Source organism: Manis pentadactyla, chromosome 8 (genome assembly GCF_030020395.1).
Source record: "Manis pentadactyla isolate mManPen7 chromosome 8, mManPen7.hap1, whole genome shotgun sequence".
In the NCBI taxonomy this organism is placed as follows: domain Eukaryota; kingdom Metazoa; phylum Chordata; class Mammalia; order Pholidota; family Manidae; genus Manis; species Manis pentadactyla.
Window position 1 is genome coordinate 29,328,596 of NC_080026.1, and position 25,769 is coordinate 29,354,364.

Genomic DNA, 25,769 nt, shown 5'->3' on the forward strand with positions numbered 1-25,769 from the left:
TTATTCCGAAATTGTTGAAAGCATTTTACCAAATAATTTAAGCATGGACTTGATGGAGAAGGGAACAGGTTTTCTCTGTATTAGATTTTTGCTTAAATTTTGTAATTTCTAAATGCAAGTTAAATATTTCTCAAATATTTAGATTTTTTCTTACTTTGAAGGAGCATGTGACCCTGACTTATGGTCATTGTTTTGCAAATGCCTTCTGTTTGGTCTGTCTAAAGAGGGAATATTTACAACCTGCTGAAGTTAAGTGAACAAGCTGGGTGATGCTGGAACATGTGTGATGTCTTATTTACATCACAAATACAAATGAAATGCAAATTTAAAATTAAGTGTGGATTGACCTTCAATTTTGATTGACTGTGAATGATCTTTAGCAAGTTCCCAAATCTGTTAGGCAGTTAAATGTATGATGGTATTAATATGTATGTTGCCACATGCTCATGCTCTTCTGCTTTCACTACTTAACTTCGCTTCTGCTTGGTCAACGTCCACTTTTCTGGCGCTTTTTCATCATTCATTCATTCATTCATTTATTTGCCTTACTACTTCCTTGTTCCCAGATTTAAGAAGAAGACTAGAATAATTTTATATTAGGTTTGCATTTTCATAGTCAGATACAACATTGGATACACAGTGAATGCCCATTAAATAATTGCTGAGTAAAAGACTATTTCTTGACCACAAAATTTGTGCTTCCAGAATGCAACCTTATCTGTTTTGTCTCATATATCTAGTAACTTTTTCTGTTTCCTCCTCTTACTCCTAGATCCTGAAGTTTTATTTTCATGATGATGCACAAGACTGAGTGTCCTGATCTAGTTTTGTATATTTCCTTAATACAGCATAGTCACCCATTTGCCCAATGAATATTTGCAATTTCAGTTCAGGATTCAATAAAATAAAATAGACTAGATACCTTCCTTATCTGTTGGTATTGTTTATTTTTCTTTACATCCTCACTGCCCAGTATAATAAGTTCCAGAAAGATAGGAAAAGTTAAAGTATTTTCTGTATCAGTTATTTAACATTAAGTGCTAGTGAGGATATTCCATTAGTGATAATAAGGAGTTAGTGTATGTTGGCAATCCACTAATTGCCGGACACTTTACATTTGTTATTCCATTTAATCCTCACGCTAAAGATCACTCGGGAGGGAATGTAGTAACTACAATGTTGCTCATGTGAAACCTGAGCATAAGATGTTTATCAATGATACCTTAAAAAAAAAAAAGATAGTTGCCTAGGATTACACAGTTGGAGTTTCAAAACAGACTGTCTACTCTTTATTTCTACCTCCAACTGTCTGCTTCTGCAATATAACTTTTTTTTTCTAACTCTCTATGAATTAACATTTATATGATCCCCAAATAATTACTTTGTTATTACCTTGTTCTCAATTACATACTCATTTTCCCTTTAAGGTGAAAAAATAAAGGCCTTTTACTTGCTACAGTTTATTGTAATGAAATTTCTCAAAAGACACTGGAATGGCCCTGGGCCATTAAATAATTATTAGTAAGTTTGTCTCTTTCTTTGTTTCTATTCCCTTTTCCATTCCACAATTCTCCTTGATAAATTGGATTCTAGAATATTGTCATTAAAATAGCTGTGGATATCCCCACACAATTTTTTCAGACACCCAAAAAATATGTTTGTCTGTCATAAAAATTTTACCTCATAGACTCAGACATTTTAGGAAGCTGGAAGAAAATTGAAAGATCATTCAAGTCAGTGCTTTTATTGTGCAGATGAGGAAAAGAGCCCAGCTAGATAGAAGTATCCTTATGTGTGTAACAGTAACAAAAGCATTCTGCTGCCTCCTGGAAGGAGCTGATCATGTTCTCCGAGAGAGTTGAGAATGTGAACTTTGAACCATAAAGACTTTTTCAGGAGAGATTTTGAGTTCAAATTATTATGTCAAGTTCTTTGTGGAAAGTCTAGAGAAGTCTAACAGTACTGCCAACCAAAGACACAGCATCCTGCCGACAGAGGTTGAGTCCACTCTGAGTGGTACAGGTATCAAACCTTGATTTATAGCTGAAGACTTTTGTTATACATTTAAGCATAAAGTAGAAATCAAAACCAGCATCTTTTGACCTCAAGTCTATATCATATCCCATCTCAGCTGTACCATTATGTTTTCAGTAGTACAGTCTAATCCAAACCACATAGAAAACAAGATCCCAATAAATACTGTACACAGAATTAGTCATTCGTTTTGTTTTTCTTTCATGAAAATATTGTGAGGATACTTTCAATTCACTTTTGTTAAAAGAAACAGTCAAAAAATAATATTATTTCTCAGTCACTGAATTTTACTGAGAATAATGTATTGGTTTTGTATTTGGGGAAATTGGCTAAGTACATTATGGACTCATAAAATCATATCATCTATTCTTATGTTTTTTAGTTATTCTTTTTAAAGGAAATAGGGACTGTTTCTTGATAAAATATAATTAAAAGCAAATTTAAACTCCATCTAGTTTAGAGAAGTACAATATCTACTTTCAATGAGATACAAATTGTCTGGTTTAAGCTCATTCTCTCACAGATTGATTTATTTTTCTTAGGAACCGTTAATGCTCAGATATCAAAACAATGTTAATTATTAATGGATTTTATCAATAGGAAACCTCTTCTTGTTTCCCAGGAAAAAACAGCCCTTTAAAGGTCATTTTAGTCTTAATACTGCAAACAGTTTTTACATCAAGAGCAAAGAAAACACAATGCTTTTGAATCAATTAATAACAAAGCCTGTTTTGAGAATTTATGTTTCTAGCAATGTGATTGCCAGGAAAGTTAAAAGGAATCAGATAAGTATAATTTTAAAAGTGAAGCATTAGAAAATAATTCATACAAATAGGAAGAAAGCCAATTATCCTCATCTTTACAGAAAATTAATAATGTGCCATGCTTATTTCTAGATAAATTAGCTTCTGTTTTAAGACAATAATGATGTATCTTGATATCTCTTGTTCCTTAAAAGATATAATTAGGAACGAAAGTCAAGAGGTAACAAAAAGACCTAATTTTAATAAAGAACCTCAGCCTGTTTCCTCTTTTAACAGAGATGAAAAATGAAGGAAAGAATGGAGTAATCCCATGGTCCTTAAATTCTGCCTCCTGATTCTCAACTTGTGGTTAATGATCAGTGAAATGGTAGGACTTCAAGCATTCAGCAGAAGACAAACAGAAAAGAGACAAAGGATATGAATATTCTACAAAATAATTCACCCCTCAATAATTGATTAGTGCCCACGCTTTTATGAGAGTAAAGAAATAAGCAGTGGGATAAAACTTTGCCTTTATCCTGTAGAAATAGTTGGTAGAAAGCTTCCTTCAGAGCCTATTTAACTGTCAGCTTTTGCTTTATTCATGTGAAGTATAAACTGAATTTGCATGTAGATATTACATTCCTGAAATGTAATAATCAGATACATTCACTTTTTGTTAGGGAATTTATCTCAGTTATAGGTTGGTATTTGTTTGTACATGAGCTTCCTATGGAAAATTAACTGTCATTATCTGCATCCCAAACCTTTCCACAAATACCTTTGGCACATAAAATCATCTATTTAAATGTCCATGACCTTCCTGGTATGGAATACTCACTGATATCAGAATGTTTTATCACAGCATGGTATTATGTTGATATGTATGCACTTGAGTGGGATGTTCTGTAGGTCAAAAACAGAACTTAGAACATCTTAGAACAGGGTTAGCAAATCTCTGTAAAGGGTCAGATAGTAGGTATCTTAGGTTTGCCTATTGCAACTACCCAGTTCCACTGTTTTAACACAAAAGAAGCCATACACAGTATGTCTGCAAGTGATTATGGTTGTGTTCCAATAAAACTTTATTTACAAAAACAGGTAGTAGCCCAGAATTGGTGTGTAGGTCATAGCTTGCAGACCATTCATTTAAAACCCAAGTGGAGATACATTCTAAAGGAGCAATAACCCTGAGTAATCCTTCATTCCCATGTTTCATAGAACATTAAACTTGTTATGAAACAAAGCCAAAAAATAATGGGGAGAAGAAAAGACCAAAAGAAGAAGAGAAATTATAAACAATTTTTAAATGATATTCTGAGGCCCATCCTCAAACACATAGCTCATATGTATATGCTTATGCATATTCTTTCTACATAGTAATTTTCCATAGCATTTTAAAATAGCAACTTAAATGTCATCTTTTCTTCATCTTTTCCCCAGTAAAACGAGATGGGGCATACTGTGAGCCAAGCACATTGCTAAGCCAAGAAGTAAATTCCAAATGTGAAATATCCACATTACAATCTATTTTACTTAATATTTGATATCTAACATATCTCTTAAGGTGATTAGCTAATTGGAAGAGTGAATGGAAAAATAGATTTATCAACTGCATTCGACAGATTAGTACATTCTGTTTACTTATTTTAAGATAATGAAGATCATCATTCCCACGATATATTAAATTATAAATGAAACATTCATAGTGGAATTCCAGATATCAAAACCCAATATTTTTTTTTTGAGAGGGCATCTCTCATATTTATTGATCATATGGTTGTTAACAACAATAAAATTCTGTATAGGGGACTCAGTGCACAATCATTAAACAACCCCAAGCCTAATTCTCAACAGACTCCAAACTTCTGAAGCATAACGAACAAGTTCTTACGTGGTGAACAAGTTCTTACATAGTGAATAAGTTCTTACATGGGGAGAGTGCAAGGACAGTCATCACAGAAACTTTAGGTTTTGATTACGCATCATGAACTATTAACAATCAGGTCAAATATGATTATTCGTCTGATTTTTATACTTGATTTATATGTGAATCCCACATTTCTCCCTTATTATTATTGTTATTATTATTATTATTATTTTTAATAAAATGCTGAAGTGGTAGGTAGATGCAAGATAAAGGTAGAAAACATAGTTTAGTGCTGTAAGAGGGCAAATGTAGATGATCAGGTCTGTGCCTATAGACTAAGTATTAATCCAAGCTAGACAAGGGCAACAAAACATCCACAGATGCAGAAGATTTCTCTCAAAACAGTGGGGGTGAGGTTCTAAGCCTCACCTCTGTTGATCCCCAATTTCTCACCTGATGGCCCCCCTGTGACTGTACCTGTCTTAGGTTGTTCCTTCCTTGAGGAATCTTATCCGTCTCTGGCTAACCAGTCATCTTCCGGGGCCATACAGGGAAATGTAAAGTTGGTAAGGGAGAGAGAAGCAATATTGTTTGAAAAGGTTAGCTTTTTACTTCTTTGCAGATTTATGCCCTGTGGCTTCTATGCCCAGCATTTGTCTTGAGGTATCTTTATACTTGGAAGAATTATGATACTCGGTAATTTCGATATGAGGCACGAATTCTACTTAAGCGTTGTAATTAGGAAGGAAGAAGAAAAGCTATAGAAGTAGCAGATGGAAGAAAACATGGGAAGATTGATTATTTCTTTGACATATCTTCTTGTAGTGTAACATAAGCATGTATAGGTTTTAAACTACTAATTAAATTGCATGCACACATTAACATAATAGGAATACAGCTACATAACCAAAGCAGACCTACAATTACCAGCCATATCCAGTGAAACCAAGAAAACCAGTTAGGCACCCTAGGCATTTGTGAAAACTTTTCAATGATATGATGGATATTGTCTAACTGAATTTGAATAGTTTGAAAAAAATCAGACAAATTAAAACAACACACTCCTGGGAATTGTTCACATCCCATATGTTCTTTTAACATTAGATAGTCCATAGTCGCAAGATTTTGGAGCGCTGCAACTTGCACTTCTCCTAATTCTTGGTTGAGTTCCGACAGTGTAGATCCAGTCAAATTTGTTGTTTTACTGTATGCACAGGCCAGCTTAGATATCTCCTTCTTCATTCCAATGGCAAGTCCAGGAACCAGTGGGATGAATGCAGCTACAACTGCAACAGCACCAGGATCTTTGTTGAAGATTTTTGGTGATCATCTTCTGGAATGACTCTTCCAGAGAATGTTGATATTGGAAGTTCTTCTTCATATCGTATCTTAGTTCATTTTCTGGGTAGCCAAATTAGGCTTTGATCCTCTGTATAAACACAAACAAACCCTTGGCCCACCCTTTGATACGCCCTTTATAACACTGTGAAGAACTTATTGGAGATCACCACACAGGAACTGCTTTTTTTTTTTTAAGAGAAAGGAATATTATCAGAAAAATGTACTTCCATAGCTGATCATCGGACACCCTTTAAATGATCAAAATTAAGGATATTTAAAGCATGCATTAATCGTTGATTTGCAGTTGGTTTTATCCTATCAGGGAATAATCCCCCTTTTCTTTCTTTCTTTTATTTTTTTTGTTATCATTAATCTACAATTACATGAAGAATAGTATGTTAACTAGGCTCTCCCCTATACAAGGTCCCCCCACAAACCCCTTTACAGTCACTGTCCATCAGCATAGCAAGACGCTGTAGAATCACTACTTGTCTTCTCTGTGTTGTACAGCCCTCCCCTTTCTCCCACCCCCCCATTATGCATGCTAATCATAATACCCCCTTTCATCTTCCTCCCCTTATCCTTCCCTACCCACCCATCCTCCCCAGTTCCTTTCCCTTTGGTACCTGTTAGTCCATTCTTGGGTTCTGTGATTCTGATGCTGTTTTGTTCCTTCAGTTTTTCCTTTGTTCTTATACTCCACAAAAGAGTGAAATCATTTGGAATTTCTTTTTCTCCACTTGGCTTATTTCACTGAGCATAATACCCTCTAGCTCCATCCATGTTGTTGCAAATGGTAGGATTTGTTTTCTTCTTATGGCTGAATAATATTCCATTGTGTATATGTACCTCATCTTTTTTATTCATTCATCTACTGATGGACACTTAGGTTGCTTCCAATTCTTGGCTATTGTAAATAGTGCTGGATAAACATTGGGGTGCATCTGTCTTTTTCAAACTTGAGTGCTGCATTCTTAGGGTAAATTCCTAGGAGTGGAATTCCTGGGTCAAATGGTAAGTCTATTTAGAGCATTTTGAGGAACCTCCATACTGCTTTCCACAATGGTTGAACTAATTTACATTCCCACCAGCAGTGTAGGAGGCTTCCCCTTTCTCCACAACATCGCCAACATTTGTTGTTGTTTGTCTTTTGGATGGTAGCCATCCTTACTGGTGTGAGGTGATACCTCATTGTGGTTTTAATTTGCATTTCTCTGATGACAAGCGATGTGGAGCATCTTTTCATGTGTCTGTTGGCCATCTGTATTTCTTTTTTGGAGAACTGTCTGTTCAGTTCCTCTGCCCATTTTTTAATTGGATTATTTGTTTTTTGTTTGTTGAGGTGTGTGAACTCTTTATATATTTTGGACGTCAAGCCTTTATCAGATCTGTCATTTACAAATATATTCTCCCATACTGTAGGGTAACTTTTTGTTCTATTTATGGTGTCTTTTGATGTACTGCAGCTTTTCAGCTTAATATAGTCCCACTTGTTCATTTTTGCTATTGTTTTCCTTGCCCGGGCAGATATATTCGAGAAGAGGTCACTCATGTTTATGTCTAAGAGATTTTTGCATATGTTTTTTTCTAAGAGTTTTATGGTTTCTTGACTTACATTCGGGTCTTTGATCCATTTTGAATTTACTTTTGTGTATGGGGTTAGACAATAGTCCAGTTTCATTCTCCTACATGTAGCTGTCCAGTTTTGCCAGCACCATCTGTTGAAGAGACTGTCATTTCCCCATTGTATGTCCATGGCTCCTTTATCAAATATTAATTGACCATATATGTCTGGGTTAATGTCTGGATTCTCTAGTCTGTTTCATTGGTCTGTGGCTCTGTTCTTGTGCCAGTACCAAATTGTCTTGATTACTATGGCTTTGTAGTAGAGCATGAAGATGGGGAGTGAGATCCCCCCCACTTTATTCTTGTTTCTCAGGATTGCTTTGGCTATTCGGGGTCTTTAGTGTTTCCATATGAATTTTTGATCTATTTGTTCCACTTTGTTGAAGAATGTTGCTGGTAATTTGATAGGGATTGCATCAAATCTGTATATTGCTTTGGGCAGGATGGCCATTTTGATTATATTAATTCTTCCTCGCCACGAGCATGGGATTAGTTTCCATTTGTTAGTGTCCCCTTTATTTTCTCTTAAGAGTGACTTGTAGTTTTCAGGGTATAGGTCTTTCCCTTCTTTGGTTAGTTTTATTCCTAGGTATTTTATTCTTTTTGATGCAATTGTGAATGGAGTTGTTTTCCTGATTTCTGCTTCTATTAGTTCATTGTTAGTGTATAGGAAAGCCACAGACTTCTGTGTGTTAATTTTGTATCCTGCAACTTTGCTGTATTCCAGTATCAGTTCTATTAGTTTTGGAGTGGAGTCTTTAGGGTTTTTTATGTACAATATCATGTCATCTGCAAATAGTGACAGTTTAACTTCTTCTTTACCAATCTGGATTCCTTGTATTTCTTTGTTTTGTCTGATTGTCGTGGCTCGGACCTCCAGTACTATGTTAAATAACAGTGGGGAGAGTGGGCATCCCTGTCTTGTTCCCAATCTCAGAGGAAAAGCTTTCAACTTCTTGCTGTTCAATATGATGTTGGCTGTGGGTTTCTCATATACGGCCTTTATTATGTTGAGGTACTTGCCCTCTATACCCATTTTGCTGAGAGTTTTTATCATGAATGGATGTTTAGTTTTGTCAAATGATTTTACAGCATCTATGGAGATGATCATGTGGTTTTTGTCTTTCTTTTTGTTTATGTGGTGGATGATGTTGATGGATTTTCGAATGTTATACCATCCTTGCATCCCTGGGATGAATCCCACTTGGTCACGGTGTATGATCCTTTTGATATATTTTTTAATTCGGTTTGCTAATATTTTATTGAGTATTTTTGCATCTACATTCATCGGGGATATTGGTCTGTAATTTTCTTTTTTTGGTGGGGTCTTTGCCTGGTTTTGGTATTAGGGTGAAGTTGGCTCCATAGAATGAGTTTAGGAGTATTCCCTCCTCTTCTATTTTTTGGAAAACTTTAAGGAGCATGGGTATTATGTCTTCTCTGTGTGTCTGATAAAATTCCGAGGTAAATCCGTCTGGCCCGGGGGTTTTCTTCTTGGGTCGTTTTTTGATTACCGTTTCAATTTCTTTGCTCATAATTGGTTTGTTTAGGTTTTGTGTTTCTTCCTCGGTCAGTCTTGGAAGGTTGTGTTTTTCAAGGAAGTTGTGTGTTTCTTCTAGGTTTTCCAGCTTGTTGGCATATAGGTTTTCATAGTACTCTCTAATAATTCTTTGTATTTCTGTGGGGTCCGTCATGATTTTTCCATTCTCATTTCTGATTCTGTTGATTTGTGTTGATTCTCTTTTTCTTTTAATAAGTTTGGCTAGAGGCTTATCTATTTTGTTTATTTTCTCAAAGAACCACCTCTTGGTTTCATTGATTTTTGCTATTGTTTTATTCTTCTCAATTTTGTTTATTTCTTCTCTGATCTTTATTATGTCCCTCCTTCTGCTGACTTTAGGCCTCATTTGTTCTTCTTTCTCCAGTTTTGACAATTGTGACATTAGACTATTCATTTGGGATTGTTCTTCCTTCTTCAAGTGTGCCTGGATCGCTATATACTTTCCTCTTAAGACTCCTTTTGCTGCGTCCCACAGAAGTTGGGGCTTTGTGTTGTTCTTGTCATTCGTTTCCATATATTCCTTGATCTCTATTTTAATTTGTTTGTTGATCCATTGATTATTTAGGACCATGTTGTTAAACCTCCATGTGTTTGTGAGCTTTTTTGTTTTCTTTGCAGAATTTATTTCTAGTTTTATACCTTTATGGTCTGAAAAGTTGGTTGGTAGAATTTCAATATTTTAGAATTTACTTAGGCTCTTTTTGTGAGCTGGTATGTGGTCTATTCTGGAGAATGTTCCATGTGCACTTGAGAAGAATGTATATCCTGTTGCTTTTGGATGTAGAGTTCTATAGATGTCTATTAGGTCCGTCTGTTCTACTGTGTTGTTCAGTGCCTCTGTGTACTTACTTATTTTCTGCCCAGTGGATCTATCCTTTGGGGTGAGTGGTGTGTTGAAGTCTCCTAGAATGAATGCATTGCAGTCTATTTCCCCCTTTAGTTCTGTTAGTATTTGTTTCATATATGCTGGTGCTCCTGTGTTGGGTGCATATATATTTAGAATGGTTATATCCTCTTGTTGGACTGAACCCTTTATCATTATGTAATGTCCTTCTTTATCTCTTGTTACTTTCTTTGTTTTGATGTCTATTTTGTCTGATATTAACACTGCAACCCCTGCTTTCTTCTCTCTTTTGTTTGCCTGAAATATGTTTTTCCATCCCTTGACTTTTAGTCTGTGCATGTCTTTGGGTTTGAGGTGAGTTTCTTGTAAGCAGCATATAGATGGGTCTTGCTTTTTTATCCATTCTATTACTCTGTGTCTTTTGATTGGTGCATTCAGTCCATTTACATTTAGAGTGACTATTAAAAGATATGTACTTATTGCCATTTCAGGCTTTAGATTCATGGTTACCAAAGGTTGAAGGTTAGCCTCTTTAGTATCTTACTGCCTAACTTAGCTCAGTTATTGAGCTGTTATATACACTGTCTTGAGATTCTAGTCTTCTCTCCCTTCTTATTCCTCCTCCTCCATTCTTTATATGTTGGTTATTTTATTCTGTGCTCTTTCGTGTTTCCTTTAACTGCTTTTAGTGGGTAGTTGATTTTATTTTTTTGCCCTTAGTTAGTATTTGGTTGGTCTGCTTTCTTTGCTGTGATTTTATTTTCTCTTGTGACATCTGTTTAGTTTTAGGAGTGCTCCTGTCTAGAAGAGTCCCTCTAAAATACCCTGTAGAGGTGGTTTGTGGGAGGCAAATTCCCTCAACTTTTGCTTGTCTAGGAATTGTTTAATCCCTCCATCATATTTAAATGATAATCATGCTGGATACAGTATCCTTGGTTCAAGGCCCTTCTGTTTCATTGCATTAAATATACCATGCCATTCTCTTCTGGCCTGTAAGGTTTCTGTTGAGAAGTCTGATGATAGCCTGATGGGTTTTCCTTTATAGGTGACCTTTTTCTCCCTAGCTGCCTTTAAAACTCTTTCCTTGTTCTTGATCTTTGCCTTTTTGATTATTTTGTGTCTTGGTGTTGTCCTCCTTGGGTCCTTTCTGTTGGGAGTTCTGTGTATTTCTGTGGTCTGTTCGATTATTTCCTCCTCCAGTTTGGGGAACTTCTCAGCAATTATTTCTTCAAAGACACTTTCTATCCCTTTTTCTCTCTCTTCTTCTTCTGATAACCCTATAATATGGATATTGTTCCTTTTGGATTGGTCACACAGTTCTCTTAATATTGTTTCATTCCTGGAGATCCTTTTCTCTCTCTCTATCTCATCTTCTATGCATTCCTGTTCTCTGGTTTCGATTCCTTCAATGGCCTCTTGCAGCTTATCCATTCTGCTTATAAATCCTTCCAGAGTTTGTTTCATTTCTGTAATCTCTTTCCTGGCATCTGTAATCTCCCTCCAGACTTCATCCCTTCGTTCTTGTATATTTCTCTGTATCTCCGTCAGCATGTTTATGATTCTTATTTTGAATTCTTTTTCAGGAAGACTGGTTAGGTCTGTCTTCTTCTCTGGTGTTGTCTCTGTGATCTTTGTCTGCCTGTAATTTTGCCTTTTCATGGTGATAGAGATAGTTTGCAGAGCTGGGACGAGTGACAGCTGGTAGAACTTTCCTTCTTGTTGGTTTGTGGCCCTCCTCTCCTGGGAGAACAGCGACCTCTAGTCGCTTGTGCTGGGAAGCTGTGCGCAGACAGGGTTTCTGCTTCCTGCCCGGCTGCTATGGAGTTTATCTCCGCTGTTGCTGTGGGTGTGGCCTGGCTCGGGCAGCTGCTCCAAAATGGTGGAGCCGCCCTTGGAGGGGGAGCGGCCGGGAGGCTATTTATCTCCATGAGGGGCCTCTGTGCTCCCTGCTGCCCAGGGGGTTAGAGTATCCAGAGTTCCCCCAATTCCCTGCTGCTGAACTAAGTGTCCCAGGATGCTTCCATCTGGTTTTGAGGTCCCTGTCCCTTTAAGACTTCCAAAAAGCACTCACAAAAAATTAAAAAAAAAACGCCACTCACTTTTGTTTTTCCCTAGGCGCTGGCCTCGGGGACCCATTCACAGGTCTTGCTGTCTTGTTTCCCTAGTTTCTAGCCTTCCATGCATGCACTGTGTCTACGCTCTGGTCTGGATGGCTGGGGCTGGGTGTTCAGCAGTCCTGGTCTCCCTCTCCCTCCCTGCTCCGACTCCTCTCCTCCTGCCAGGAGCTGGGGTGAGAGGCGCTCAGGTCCTGCTGGGCTGGGGCTTGTATCTTACCCCCTTCGCGAGGTGCTGGGTTCTCGCAGGTGTGGATGTGGTCTGCATGTTGTCCTGTGTCCTCTGTTCTCTATTCTAGGAAGAGTTGTCTTTGTTATATTTTCATAAATGTATGTGTTTTGGGGAGGAGATTTCTGCTGCTCTACTCATGCCACCATCTTGGCTCCACCCCCAAAACCTTATATTTTGATGAGCTAAAAACAATGTTTATTTGTTTTGCATAATTTCATTTCAATTATTTAACTTACTGCAGGATATTTAGTATCCTGAATTGAGAATTTTGTTTCAATTTTTGGGAGGTCTATATGTCCATGTTTTTTTTATGCTAAGTTTTTATTACAATAATTGAAATTGTGCTTAGGTATCAATACAGTCTTCTCCACTTCCTTCTATTTAACTTTTGTAACTGACCCAGACAGTAAATATTACAGATTTCAAGTGTGTCTTCTTTTCATTAAATTTTCTAATAAATCCCATGTACTAATAAATGATTTGATAGTCCCATCAAGTTATCAGGACAATGTCCATTGGGGGTTATCAGGACAATGTCCATTGGGGACTACATACAGGGGTAAAAAGATATTGTTGAAATAGAAAACAGAACACAAACCATGCCCTGGGCGTGTGCTGAGGTAGGAAGGAGGAAGGAGCAGTGAGAATAAAATCAAGACATATGGCATCTGTAGTCTAGATGACATTCGGGCAGTCATCAGGGTCCAGTGGGATGAAGACAATTGATTTAATAGAGGGGCCCAGGCTGAGTTCATTTAGTTCACAGCAAAGGGTATAGTGCCATCAGGTAGGTAGCAGCCCTTGGGGAATCTGCCCTGTATTACATGGAGAAGTACCCACACCAACCCCAAAGCGGGCTCTAGCCAGGCAGTTTAAGGGTTTGGAGGTGGGTTTTAACAAGCACCCCTCTCTTAAAAGGATACCTTAGGAGGATGTTAAGGGTCCAAATTTCTGTCCACACCCTGTTGTTAAATGAAATGAGACAAATGATGTGCTGCCAAACCAATTCTCATTCTTCAGGACAGGCAAAGACAGTCTAGGAATCTGAAGCAAACCTCTGCCAAAGGTGCAGGAATTATAAATACACAGTTATTCATTGAAAACCTAGGAACCAAGCAGGGACTGGCATATGATGATTATCGGAAATGCAAGGAGCTTTATGCACATGCAATACATAGTTCTTTCTGCTTTTCAAAGCATTTTACAATGAATGAAAAAGTTAAGATATAAACTTCACTAAAACAATAAAAATAAAAATTTTTTTGTTTTTTTGTTTTTTTTCCACAAGATTGGGTCCCACAATTTAAATATTCATTATATTTGCAACACCATTACTAGCTATTTTCTCATGGGGACTTAAGCATTTCTTACAAACTGAAAAATATATTCTGACTTTTTAAGAAAAATATAAATAACAATCCTGATTTTCATTTTTTTAAACTTTAGGAGATAAAATCATCCTCCGTGCCAGTCCTCTAACTGAAAATATTTAGTCACAGTGGATTCATTTAAATATTGGGATAAATTATATCATCAGTTGCACATTTCCTCCAGGGATCTGCCTTTATTTATTTATTAGATTTCCCAAATTGTACGCTTGGTTTAAATAGCTTCAGGGCAAAAATTCAATAAAATTGCATTAGTTAAAAATATAACCAGCATCAGCAACATGAAAACATAACAGTAAAACAGCATGAGCACATACATATAAACATAGTCATCATTTTAACACTCCATTGGGACAAGTCATATCACAAAGATAGATTGTGTGCCAAGTCCTGAAGTTTAGGCATCTGGGGCTCTGGGAAACCACACAGGCCTGGAAACTCAGGTTGGAATGGTCATCACAGGCTCCTGAGAGAACTGCAGCTCTCCATCCATGGGAAAATCAACAACTGTTAACAGAAGTTGATTTCATTTGGCAAGAAGGTTAAGAGGAAATAAAACTTCATGGCATTTTTCTGTGTTTCTGGCAGAAGAGCACATCATTTCTAAACAGCAGCATACTCTCAAACCTAACAGACACTGAAAAATAGGTTTGTTTTTTTCTTTTCTTTTCCTTTATTTTGTTTTTTTAAATTTATTATGAGGGGGTGCAATGAGAAGTGAGGAGAGGAATATAAAGGTGCGTGTGTGTGTGCATGCATGTGTATGATAGTCTACTTGACTTTAGTATAAACTTTGAGTGTTCAAGCAGTTGCAATGCATGTATAAATAACCCCTTATAATGCTAAGGAATCTTAGAGATTTTTTTCCCTATTTATTGTCTAAATGCTCCCAAAGTGATCTATAAAACCTTCATGTCTGAGAATTATCAGAATCTAGCTGAAAGTCTTTCTGTGATTCCCAGTTGCCTTTAGGGTTAAACCCAAACCATTTAGCATAGCACATAAGGCCATTCAAGGTCTAGGTAGGAGTTGCCCATGTCTCTGGTTTTCTCTTTGTCTCTTCCTCCCATCACACATGACATAGAATTTTATGAATGCTGCTGACTTTGTTCAGAATCTTTTACTCCTTTCTCTTTTCTCTCTGACTCTTAATCTTAACTCAGAGCTCTGATCTATCCTCTGTCATAAGATCTCCTTGCCTGAAATCCCAAAGACCAGGTTAGTTTTCCCATCTGCATTTTTTTCATTATACTCTCTCCTACCATAGCACTTATGATATTGTTTTGTAATTGCACATACTTCCTACTTCCCTATATTCATGCTACTTTTTTACCTTTTCAAAGACAAAATCCATTCCTGTCATTTTTCACCAGGATGCCAGGAAAAAGCCATTTATCTGATCTGCCTACTTCCACTCAACCCTCATACTGCCCATTTTTTTCATACAGCAGTGAGAACTTCTAGTAATGCAGTTCCAATTATTATTTTTCTGTTTCAAAATCTCCAAAGGATAGATACCTGTTGAATTATCTTACCAAATGTGTTGATACAGCCCTACAAGCCCCAGCCCTGCCTACCTGTCAGATCTCATTTCACTTATAACCCTCCCTGTACTTCCTTCTCTTCTTGTACAAAGACAGTTTCCTGATTTACAGTATGCTCTTTCCTCTGGCTTGTATGGCTGGCTCTTTGACTCCATTTGGTCTCATCTAAATACCACCTTCTCAGAGAAACTTCTCTAATTACCCTTGTCAAAATGTCCCTTACCCAACTCACTCCTATGGCAGTCATCAGGACCACTCACAGTATATTTCTATTTCTTCCATTTTCGGGCCATGTGGTGAGGTTATTCTTCCTGGAAACTTTGTGTTTGGGAGGAACCAGGATAACTGGAGCCCCATCCAATGTGACTGATTTTGGCCAGTGAATCATGAATCAGAAGGGATATATGTTCCTTTCTCTACAGCATTACTGTGATTTATTTTTTCCTAGCATTTAATACTTTCTAGACTAATCTAGTTTATATACTTGCATGATTATTTATTAAATGCTTGCATGCTCCTTATCCCCTCATGTAAGTTCTGTGAAAACAATAAAGTCTCTCTCTTGTTCACTGCTCTATCCTAGTACTTGGCAAAATATCTGGCACATTGCAATATGTATATGTTGAGAGACCAAATCAAGGAATCACAGAGGCCAATATTTTCATTTTAAAGTTTATGAAACTAATTCGGTGGCTCTCTGCCACTAACTAAATGTGTGATCATGGGTAACATTAACCAAATTTTCTGATTTCTTTTTTTTTGTGGATGGCAGTGGTTAAAGAAACAAACCCAAGAAGGCTAGACTGCCTTATGCAAAACTTGCAATTTATTGATCTTTTCATAAAATACCAAATTTTACCATGACCTTACAACAGAATAAAACAAATATTTAATTTTATTAGAAAAGAAATGAGCTGAACAACAATGCTTTAAATACAAGAAATAATTGAATTTATAGATGTTTCAAGATTATTATATGAGCTAATTCCTTTTTGTTTTTTTAAATTTTTGAGCCTCTTCATGAGAAAAGCCTTACAAGCAGGTTATAATGGTACATTAGTAAAGAAAGTAGTCTCTAAAATTTAATTATGTGGGCTCAACTCTCATTTTGTTTATTTTTAATCAAAATTAAAAACACATGCTGCTCCTTTTTTTCACTGGATTTTAATTCAACATTATATAATTAATTTAAGGCATAAACACAGTTGAGTGCCTTATAAACTACCATATGCATGCAAGGTTATGGAGTGGGAGTTAAGGAAACAGAGACATGTACAGTGGCCTTGGCATTCCTCTTGGAGTGTTCGGTCAGAGTCTAGAAAATCTCTGAATCCCTTCTAAAGGTAAAAAAAAAAAAAAGTGTATCAACACAAAATATCATATATAATTTCTGAGATTTTATAAATCTCTAAAGCTTATTCATGCATTTCCTAATTCTAAAGACACCAGAGTAAGATACCCAATTCTAGATAGCTTTTTTAATTTTTTTCTTAAATAAAATGAATCTGAGAGAAAATTATGGACATTCCTAGGTGGAGTGAAAACAGAAGACATTCCAGGCTGGGTAGAATAACGTAGTCACGACCAGGAGGTGTGCACTAGTGACTGTGTGAGCACCAAGAGGGGTACTGTTTCGCCCTTTAGAATTGAATGCTTATAATGGTGTCTTGCAGTTCTCCAGGCTGCACCCTCATTTTAAAATTATTATGATCTGGTTGTTTGTGGGGCTGCTTAATGGATAGTATATCAGTTCACAGATGTTGAGATATGGGTAGTTTAAGAAAAAGAAAAAGAGAAAAGCCCCAGGGAAACATTACATTTCTGTTTGAATTTATAAGATAAATGTTTATTTAGAATAAGAAAACAAATGAGTAGATTCACTTATGAAGCATAAATAGATAAACCAAATAATTCCGAGCAAAGAAAATACAAACGGAATAAAATAAAATGCATAGACAGTAACAGCATACTCTCTCATAGATTCTGCTTTTATCTGTGTCTAAAACTTATTTTCAGCTGTAAGTAATATTAAGCTAAAAGACTAGGAGTCATATGTAAAATTGCCATACCACTGGGATCAGGAGAAACGAACTTGTCTCTTGGAGCAAGAGTTTACCTTTGCAAATCTCTTTTTTAATCAGTTTAATCTATTCGATTTCTGAATTTACATAAGTTTCCTTTTTAAGAATTTCCCATTTGGTCATTGAGTTAATGGTTGAAGAACATAAACAAGTAGATCTGGAAACCAAATAAAAAATGCATTTAAAATGTCAAAGTATTACTCTTAACAATAATAGAACATGGAATTCCTTCCATTATTTTTGACATCTTTGAGGCAGCATGGTTCCTGATGGGGAGGTGAGTGGAATTTTGGTACAGAATTTTGTATATACTATTTAATTTCATTTAAGCTAATAAAATGATTCCTAAATTAGGTCATTCTAAACATACAATATGTTATTTCTTCTCAAAATGCCCTTGCCTATCACTGTCCTGTTTATTTATTTACTTAGTCTTCTGATCATCTCCAAAAATAATCTAACCTATAACCTGGAAGGATTAAAGGTTATAAAGAAGAAGGACATAAACAAAGGCAGAATAAGGATTAGTAATGCAAATATATCTAAGGATGAGATTGGTCCAAAGTAATATGGAAAATAATCCATAAATTTTGCTCTAAATTCTAAGAAGCTATTGCAAAGAAACATGATGAATTTTGGAATTATTCACAGATATCCATATAAAGGACTCATAAAGAAGAAAAACTAATTTGCACCCGAGAATAAAATTAGTATTAATACTGAAGCAAGAGTGAAATAAAATTTTTCTTATAGCTTAGTAGATTCAGGAACCAAAGAAAATGTAGTTAGCAGTTGCCCTACTGCCTCCATCCACCAAGGGAAAGAAAAGAATATTCCACTAGGGAATAGTCAGTAGAAATGAGTATCTTTGTCTTATTATAAGAAGCTGTTAGTACAATTCATTCTACCACATACAAAGCCGCTAACTTTGTTGTCCTGCAAGGATGTTAGCCCAAGAATCTTCTCTTCAAGAAACTAGAAAATCTATATTTTTTATAGGAAATCTTCAGATTTTTAAAAGATCAATAGAGTGTTTGCCAAATTGAACAAATTGAGGGACAGATTCAACATATGAGCTGCCAAGTCTTCAAATCTTACTTCATAGAATGTAGAAAATCAACATGCCCTCCATCTTTGAGTAAGTCTTTGGAATCACTGAGTGACAATTACCTGAAATACAACTTTTACATGTTATTGGTTGAGCTCATACTACTGGTTACAAAATTCAACTGAGCCAAAGTTTGTTTTACTTCCTTTTCAAGGAAGGTTATATAGCAGGAAAAGAACCAGAGGCCATTTCACTGCTACATGGAAGCTGTTCTTTTCCATAGATTTCCTTGGAGAACTAGAGGGCTTTGGAGTGCCATTTGGTTTGTCTCCTTTCCTCTTCTTGCATGCTGCAATCCCATAGGATTGTTAAGTTTCCTTTAAAAAGATCCTGGGTTTGAAAACTTCACAGTACCTTGTTTTTGAAACTGGCCCCATCATTCTTTCCCACTCTAGTGGTTAGGCTGCACTGCTAAAGAGGTCATTCCACAGATACTAAATTAAATATGCTCTAACACATTCCACATACACCTTCTGAATGTACAGACTACCATCTTTATTGAATGTGTGTGCACATGCAAGTATTTTGTTTAATTATGAAGATTCTGTATGTCCAAACCAAATGATTTAGATAATTACGACAGGACAACGAGAAAGGCTCTGTTTTTGGAAGGGACTTTGGAGCCATCCTAAACTCAGTGGCTTCTCTGTCAACTGGGTGTGATAATTACAAGTGTTCTTAGCAATGGTTACTTTTGAAAATTTGTCTTACAGGTTTTCTGTGAATTGGAACTTCTATTTTCTACCAAAAGAACTTTGTTCTTGCTTCTATGGGGATCCTTTTATCTTTCTTTTTCACTGCTGTTGTTATTATTTTAGCTCTACTGCTCTAGGAATACTTGGGAAGTAGAGGCAAATTTTCTGTGCATCTTTATAGTATCATTTCATCTGATATATTATAGTTGTTGAAAGTCTTTAAAGAAGAAAAAGTCAGGAAATGAATAATAGTGACAAAATTTTGTGGTTAAAAATGTGATCATTTACAGCTATCCATTTAGTCCTCACAACATTCCTGCACTCTCCACTTGCCAGGTGAGCAAACATATCAAAAGATTAAGTAGCTGCCTTAGTTATTATAAGTGCTATTATTAGCTTTGACCTTAAGCGAATCTAATCTTACCTCATAACCACACAGTCCTTACTTACCATACCAGCTTATTAAGCAATGGGTGACTCACCTGAACCTTCTTCAAACTAATCATAATGATACAGGATAATTGCCGTTATAGTTATAATGTAGATTAATTGCTGCATATGGTTATGTAATATACACAATAAATTTGTTTCATTAAAACTCCAGTCTGGGAAAATATATATTAAAATATTTTACAATGGAACTGAGAGATTCTGCTTAATATATCTCATAATATTATATATTAGTATTATTAATAATACTGCAGGATGGCCATATTTTTCAACAGCTATGCTGTAAAGCATACATATCCACATTTGTCTTCCCTTATCCTTGCTTATGCTTACCTGCAGAATTTAACGTATACATTAGTCATCAGTTTTGAGAAATAGTGTTATCTGTGCACTGAATGAATTATTAATTGATAAATTGAATATGAATGCATAGTACCTCATTAAATTCTTATGTGTGTCTGTTCTGATTCTAGAACTGAAATCTTATGCTCTGAAAAATTTGTTTATTAACTGGCTTTTTGTTTGTTTTTAAAAATGTGGATGTTATTCTTCAAAGATTTTGTTTAGAAAGCACTTACTATTTTTTGGTTATTTACTTTTTTAATAGTCTGAAGGAAAATATCTAAAGATGTGTCAAAAAAGTAACCAAAGTCTTAACATTTAGAGCAGAATGTGAAATCTCTCTCATGTGCCATAGAGAAAAGCCCTTCAATGATCTCATTCTCAAGATACTCATTAAAATCGCAACGGAATACCTACATATTATCTTACTTTCTCTTTCCCTTTTTCTAATGCATCTGGTACTTTCAGAAATTCTGTGGAAGGCAAGAAACATCATTTTCTATGATTATTAACATTTCTAGAATGAATTTGAAAATACAAAAGAGTATTACAGCTATTAAACAACTAAAGTAAAAACATATTCTCTCTGGTATTGTAATAATGTCTAGAGAAAGAAAAAAATTGAAAAATATTATCATCAAGTAAAATCGTGATTTCTCTCCTCTCTCCTCCCCTCAACCCCTGCTTCTGCCTCTCTCCCCCTTGTTTCAATTCAAGAGATTCGTTCTCCTGCTGGTTGTAATGGGGATGAATTTCAATGCCATCCTGATGGAAATTGCATTCCTGGTCTGTGGCGCTGCGATGGGGAAAAAGATTGTGAAGATGGTAGTGATGAAAAAGGCTGTGATGGTACCTTACGGTTGTGTGATCACAAGACCAAGTTTTCCTGTCGGAGCACAGGTAAGAGGAACATTGTGTTCAGTTTCTGCTTTTGGCTTCCCGGATGTAGAATCTCTTTGGCTCATCCTTAATCCATATCTCACCTTTATAAACAGTATTCTTGTTTTTCAAGTAGGTTTGCTCATGTTCCATATAGAACCATAGTGATTGCTAACATTTATTGAGGACTATCCAAGGGCCTGGTATGGTTGTAAGAATGTCTAAGAATTCATTTCATCATCCCAATTCACAATGAGAAAACTGAGGCCCAGAGACGTTTCTAACTTGCTCATGTTAAAAAAAGAAAAAAGAAGTCTTAATCTGCCATGTCACAGAGACAGCATGGCAGAATTGGGATTTGAAACCAGTCAATCTGGATTCAGTCTAGATTTTCAGTGAGTCCAGAAAGGGTTGACTGTGATAAACCCACAGACTAGAAAGTAAAAGCAAAATTACATACATTTATTTCAACTAGTTTCCTAAAATTTACTATGCTATTGTTAGATCCCATTGGGATGAGGGTGCTGACTGTCATTCAAAGAGCAGATTTGTCTTGAGAGTCACTAAAACTTCTAATTATTTTTTATGAAATTATTCTATTATGATGATGTTTCCATTTTGTTTTTCTATATATAATACCTTCCACTTAACATGATAAGCTAACTTTCTATATCAGATTATGAGCTGAAATTTAAGGAAAAAAAATACAATGAGCTATCTTGGTATAATTTGTGAAATGCTTTGAATCATCATCCAAGTAACCCAATGAAACACTTTTCTATAGATTTTAGGGTATAGTCTGGAATCATCTCTGGGGTTTCTTTTTAATGTGAAATTGCTTTTGAATTGCTTAATCATGAGCTCTTAGTGATTCATTCTGCCCCTTATTAGGTATTTCAACCAAAAGGTAGAAACAAGTTATCACAGCTGTGAGTAAGCAAACACTCTGGAAACCACATGGCCTATGGGCATTTAAAGATATGAAAAGATATAAAAATGAATTGTGTTTATTTTCTTTATATACTTCCTGTTTACAATTAAGTATTCAAAGGAGAAATAAAGAAATAAATATGAGTGAACATGGCTTCTTACTGAGGGAGCTGAATTTTCAAATTGGTTATTTTTCCAACAATATTTTTTTAATTTCTGCAGTTTTTCAATTGTTATATGAAGAATCTTAGTTTTGGGGTCATTGGTTGGAAAAATGTGATTTTAAGTTTAGAAGGTCTGTATGAAAATTTATTTTAAACTGGATTAATAGGTGAATAATTAATTAAAATGAATGAACTACTGACTAAATAAACAAGTTTACTTAACAGGCTAATTTTAATGCCAAAGAGCCAGTTATTTGACTCAGGTGACCATTATTCTAAACATATATATTTATGCATATTTTTTCCCATGTTGCTTCTGGCATTTGCTTGATTAGGCTAATGTTGAAATATATCAGATAACAACCTTTAGCAAGTATATGAATAAAGAACTGGCAAAGCTATATAGTAAAACAAAATACAAATTGACATGGAAAACCCTGAGCTAAAATTAACTGAATATGTTATCAAGTTTTAGCAAATTTAGAGGTGAAACATAATCAAGCTGCAATTTCTTTATGAAGAAAGAAATTATAAATAACTGTATTACAAAGTAATTTCTAATAGCTGTATGTTAGTAAAAACTGGTTTGAACTATGACACAATATATGTTGAGAAAACATAAATAACTGGGTTAAGTAAAGTTAATAGGGAATTCCTAGTGCTTATGATTTATCTTATATGTGTGTATTGATATTTTGTGGTGAATTCTTATGAAACGTCTTCCTCTGAATATAGCTCAACTTAAAAATAAATCTGAAGTATGATGAGGATGGTTGATGTTTGGAGGAAAAGACAAAACAAAACCAACTTTTCTTCTACCCATCTTAGATTCATTGGCTGAGCCCTGTAAATTAATAGATAATAAAAAGATAAATAAAGAAAACAAAAAAACAAATTTATTAACACATGTATCATGCATACTATGTGGGAGAATTCAGTGATTAGTAACTCCCAGGGGTGGTTAGAACTCAGGCTCACATAAGCATCTTAGAAAAACAGCACATTTTTAGAGAAGGGACAAGCCAAAGGAAAATAACTTAGAGTTTACAGTGATGGCAAATTATGGGAAAGTTTGTATATGAGAAAGCTAATGGAAGATAAGGGCTAGTTAATAGTTTGTGCAGGTCCATTCTGGCATTGACTTTGCTTCATCTTCATGTACATAAAACGTACTTGGGAAAAGATTTATGGCAGTCCTCATTTCTCAGAAGGTTATGCTTTTAGTCAGATAAGGGAAGCTACAGGATGGCTTCTTTCTCCTGTTGAATCTCAAATGCCTTCAACTCAAAATAATCCTTATGTTCAGTGGCTTATTTGGGGTTAGTATATTGTGATCCCATGCACTGGCTATCTTTGAGAGCTGGATTCTGAGAGACACTTTCATGTATGTTGACTTTGGATTTGGATTATCCACTCAATGATGTCAATAAACATCAGATGTTCATATCACACAGTCATCATGCAAACATAAATTAAATGTAAAAAAGCAGAACTGCATTAAAACCCATGTTGCACTGAGAGAGCAATGTGTATCACATGGTAACTGTAGTTGATGATACTGCATTTTTAACTGAAATTTTCTAAGAGTAGATCTTAAATGTTCTCACACACATGAATAAATAAATAAAAAATAAAAGGGAAATGTGAAAGGTAAATTTACCCATTCATCTACTTCTAATTTAATCTGTTGCTTAAATACAGTAAACCACATTGTATCAGATTATTTGAGGAATCATAATTCACATTCACATATACATATGTATTTATGAATATTGCAGACATTACAGTGAATCACTAATAAAAGCACTGGATTAAAAATATGTACACATCTATAATCTTTTTGATATTAAGTTTGCTTTAATTAAATTTTCAGCTGTGCAAACTAAAAGACCATTAAATTGCCCATGATACTAAATTCAGAGTTCGTATATATTCTTCAAAGATTTCCAAATGCTAGCTTGAACATTTAAAAGTTTTCTAGGTAATCAGTTTACATTTGGTGCTTATAATGCCCTTTCTTTTATGGAAAAGTTATCATCTATTAGTGTAAAAATGTAAGCACATTTTATGTTTTTTTATTCCAATAAAGAAGATAATAAGACTACATTAAATATAAGTACAACACAACCACTGTCATTTCTAATCTCAAAGGACAAACTTTGAAAAAGAACTAAACTATCCCATATTTGGTCTCTCATATCCTAGACCAACAAATTGCAGTTATAGTTGGGAAATCAAGGGAGAAAATTTCAAGTCTACCTCCCATGGGAAAGAAATTCAGCAATACCATTCTTCAGACTGGGAATCTTATAGAGTGATGGCAAGATTATGGGGAAAATATGCCCTCCAGCTTTTGGTAGGAACATAATTTTGACTCAGCCTTCTCACTTCTACAAATGTATGTAAAGAAAGCAGAAGTGTACAAAGATTTTCAATGCAGATTGTGTTTAATAGTAAATAAGCTAGAAAAAACACATTGCCCATCAGTAGGCAATGACTTAATAATTTAATAACAGTAATTACAGTGTATTCACACAGTGGCTTACTCTAATGTCATTAAGAAGGCCTAAGGGAAAAAGATGGGCTTTTAAGTTCACACTTTGAATCCTCTGTCCATTGCTAAAAATGCATAGAGGTGACGATAAAATATTACAGGAGAAAATGAGAGGGATATAGTCTTATAACAAATAAAATAAACAAACTAACAAATGGTGAGCTGGGTTGAAGCTGTATGCCTGATTGGGATGACTATGGAAGCCAGTAGACATGAACAGGTATTCAGATCTTAGTTTTAATGGGGAATAAAACTGTCCCACACAAAGTTGGGGACTGCAGCCAGGCTCACTGCTGGCAACCAGAAACTGGACTGGGACCCCTTTGCTTTGGAAAGGAAAACTAACAAAAAAGAAAAGAGCATTGCTGCAGCTTGCTTCCTAGGATGGAGACTTAAATCAAGTTGTGTGAATAGAGAGATGAGAGGACATAGGCATGGTAATCAAGCCGAGCCTCTGGCTGGCTTAGAGACTGAATCTGATAAAAATCTAATATCATGGTGAGATAGAATGCCTCAAAAAAACAAATATAAGATGTATTTCTGAACCAAGAGTGCTGGGAGTTACGGGATGGACTGAAGTACATGTAGCACTGCATATAAATAGTGACAAGTAAACACAAAGTCAGAAATAAAGTTGAAAACCCTTATCCAAGATGACATTGTAATCAAAAGTCTAAAATGCATGACAAACAATATCTCTAATAAGCTCAGCCTTCAAAAATCAATCATTATAAAATGAATTTACTCAAGATTAAATGAAAATGAGATATATGTCTAAAAAAGTTTAGAATAAGTATTTTAAGATACTCAAAGAGAAAAATAAACAGAAAATATCTCTACAATGAACAAGAATAGCTATATCAATATATGAATATATTATATATATAGAAACAGATATGATGAGCAGAATAAATTATGAAGGGAAAAGATAGAGAATGATACTAGCAGATTTGAAAATGAAATATATCAACATAGAATTTTAAATAGACTCTAGACCAGACACAGAGAAAATGAATTGAAAAATAATAATATATAAAAACATCACAAAGATTTCAAACAATAAGGCTTCTCTCTCACTTACCAACTTTACATTTCCCTGTATGGCCCTGGAAGATGACTGGTTAGCCAGAGACGGGTAAGATTCCTCAAGGGAGGAACAACCTAAGACAGGCACAGTCGCAGGGGGGCCATCAGGTGAGAAATTGGGGATCAACAGAGGTGAGGCTTAGAACCTCACCCCCCCTTGTTCTGAGAGAAATCTTCTGCATA

The 25,769-nt window shown here is 35.4% G+C and overlaps 1 protein-coding gene across 1 annotated transcript in view; it reads left to right on the forward strand.

Annotated features, from left to right (window-relative positions):
• The window catches only part of LRP1B (LDL receptor related protein 1B), a 1,911,502-nt gene that overhangs the window by 1,183,854 nt on the left and 701,879 nt on the right, over window positions 1–25,769 (forward strand). Inside the window, exon 21 of the mRNA XM_057505633.1 lies at window positions 20,691–20,873. Coding sequence (XP_057361616.1) covers window positions 20,691–20,873 — 183 coding nt within the window. The remainder of the gene's footprint in view (window positions 1–20,690; window positions 20,874–25,769) is intronic.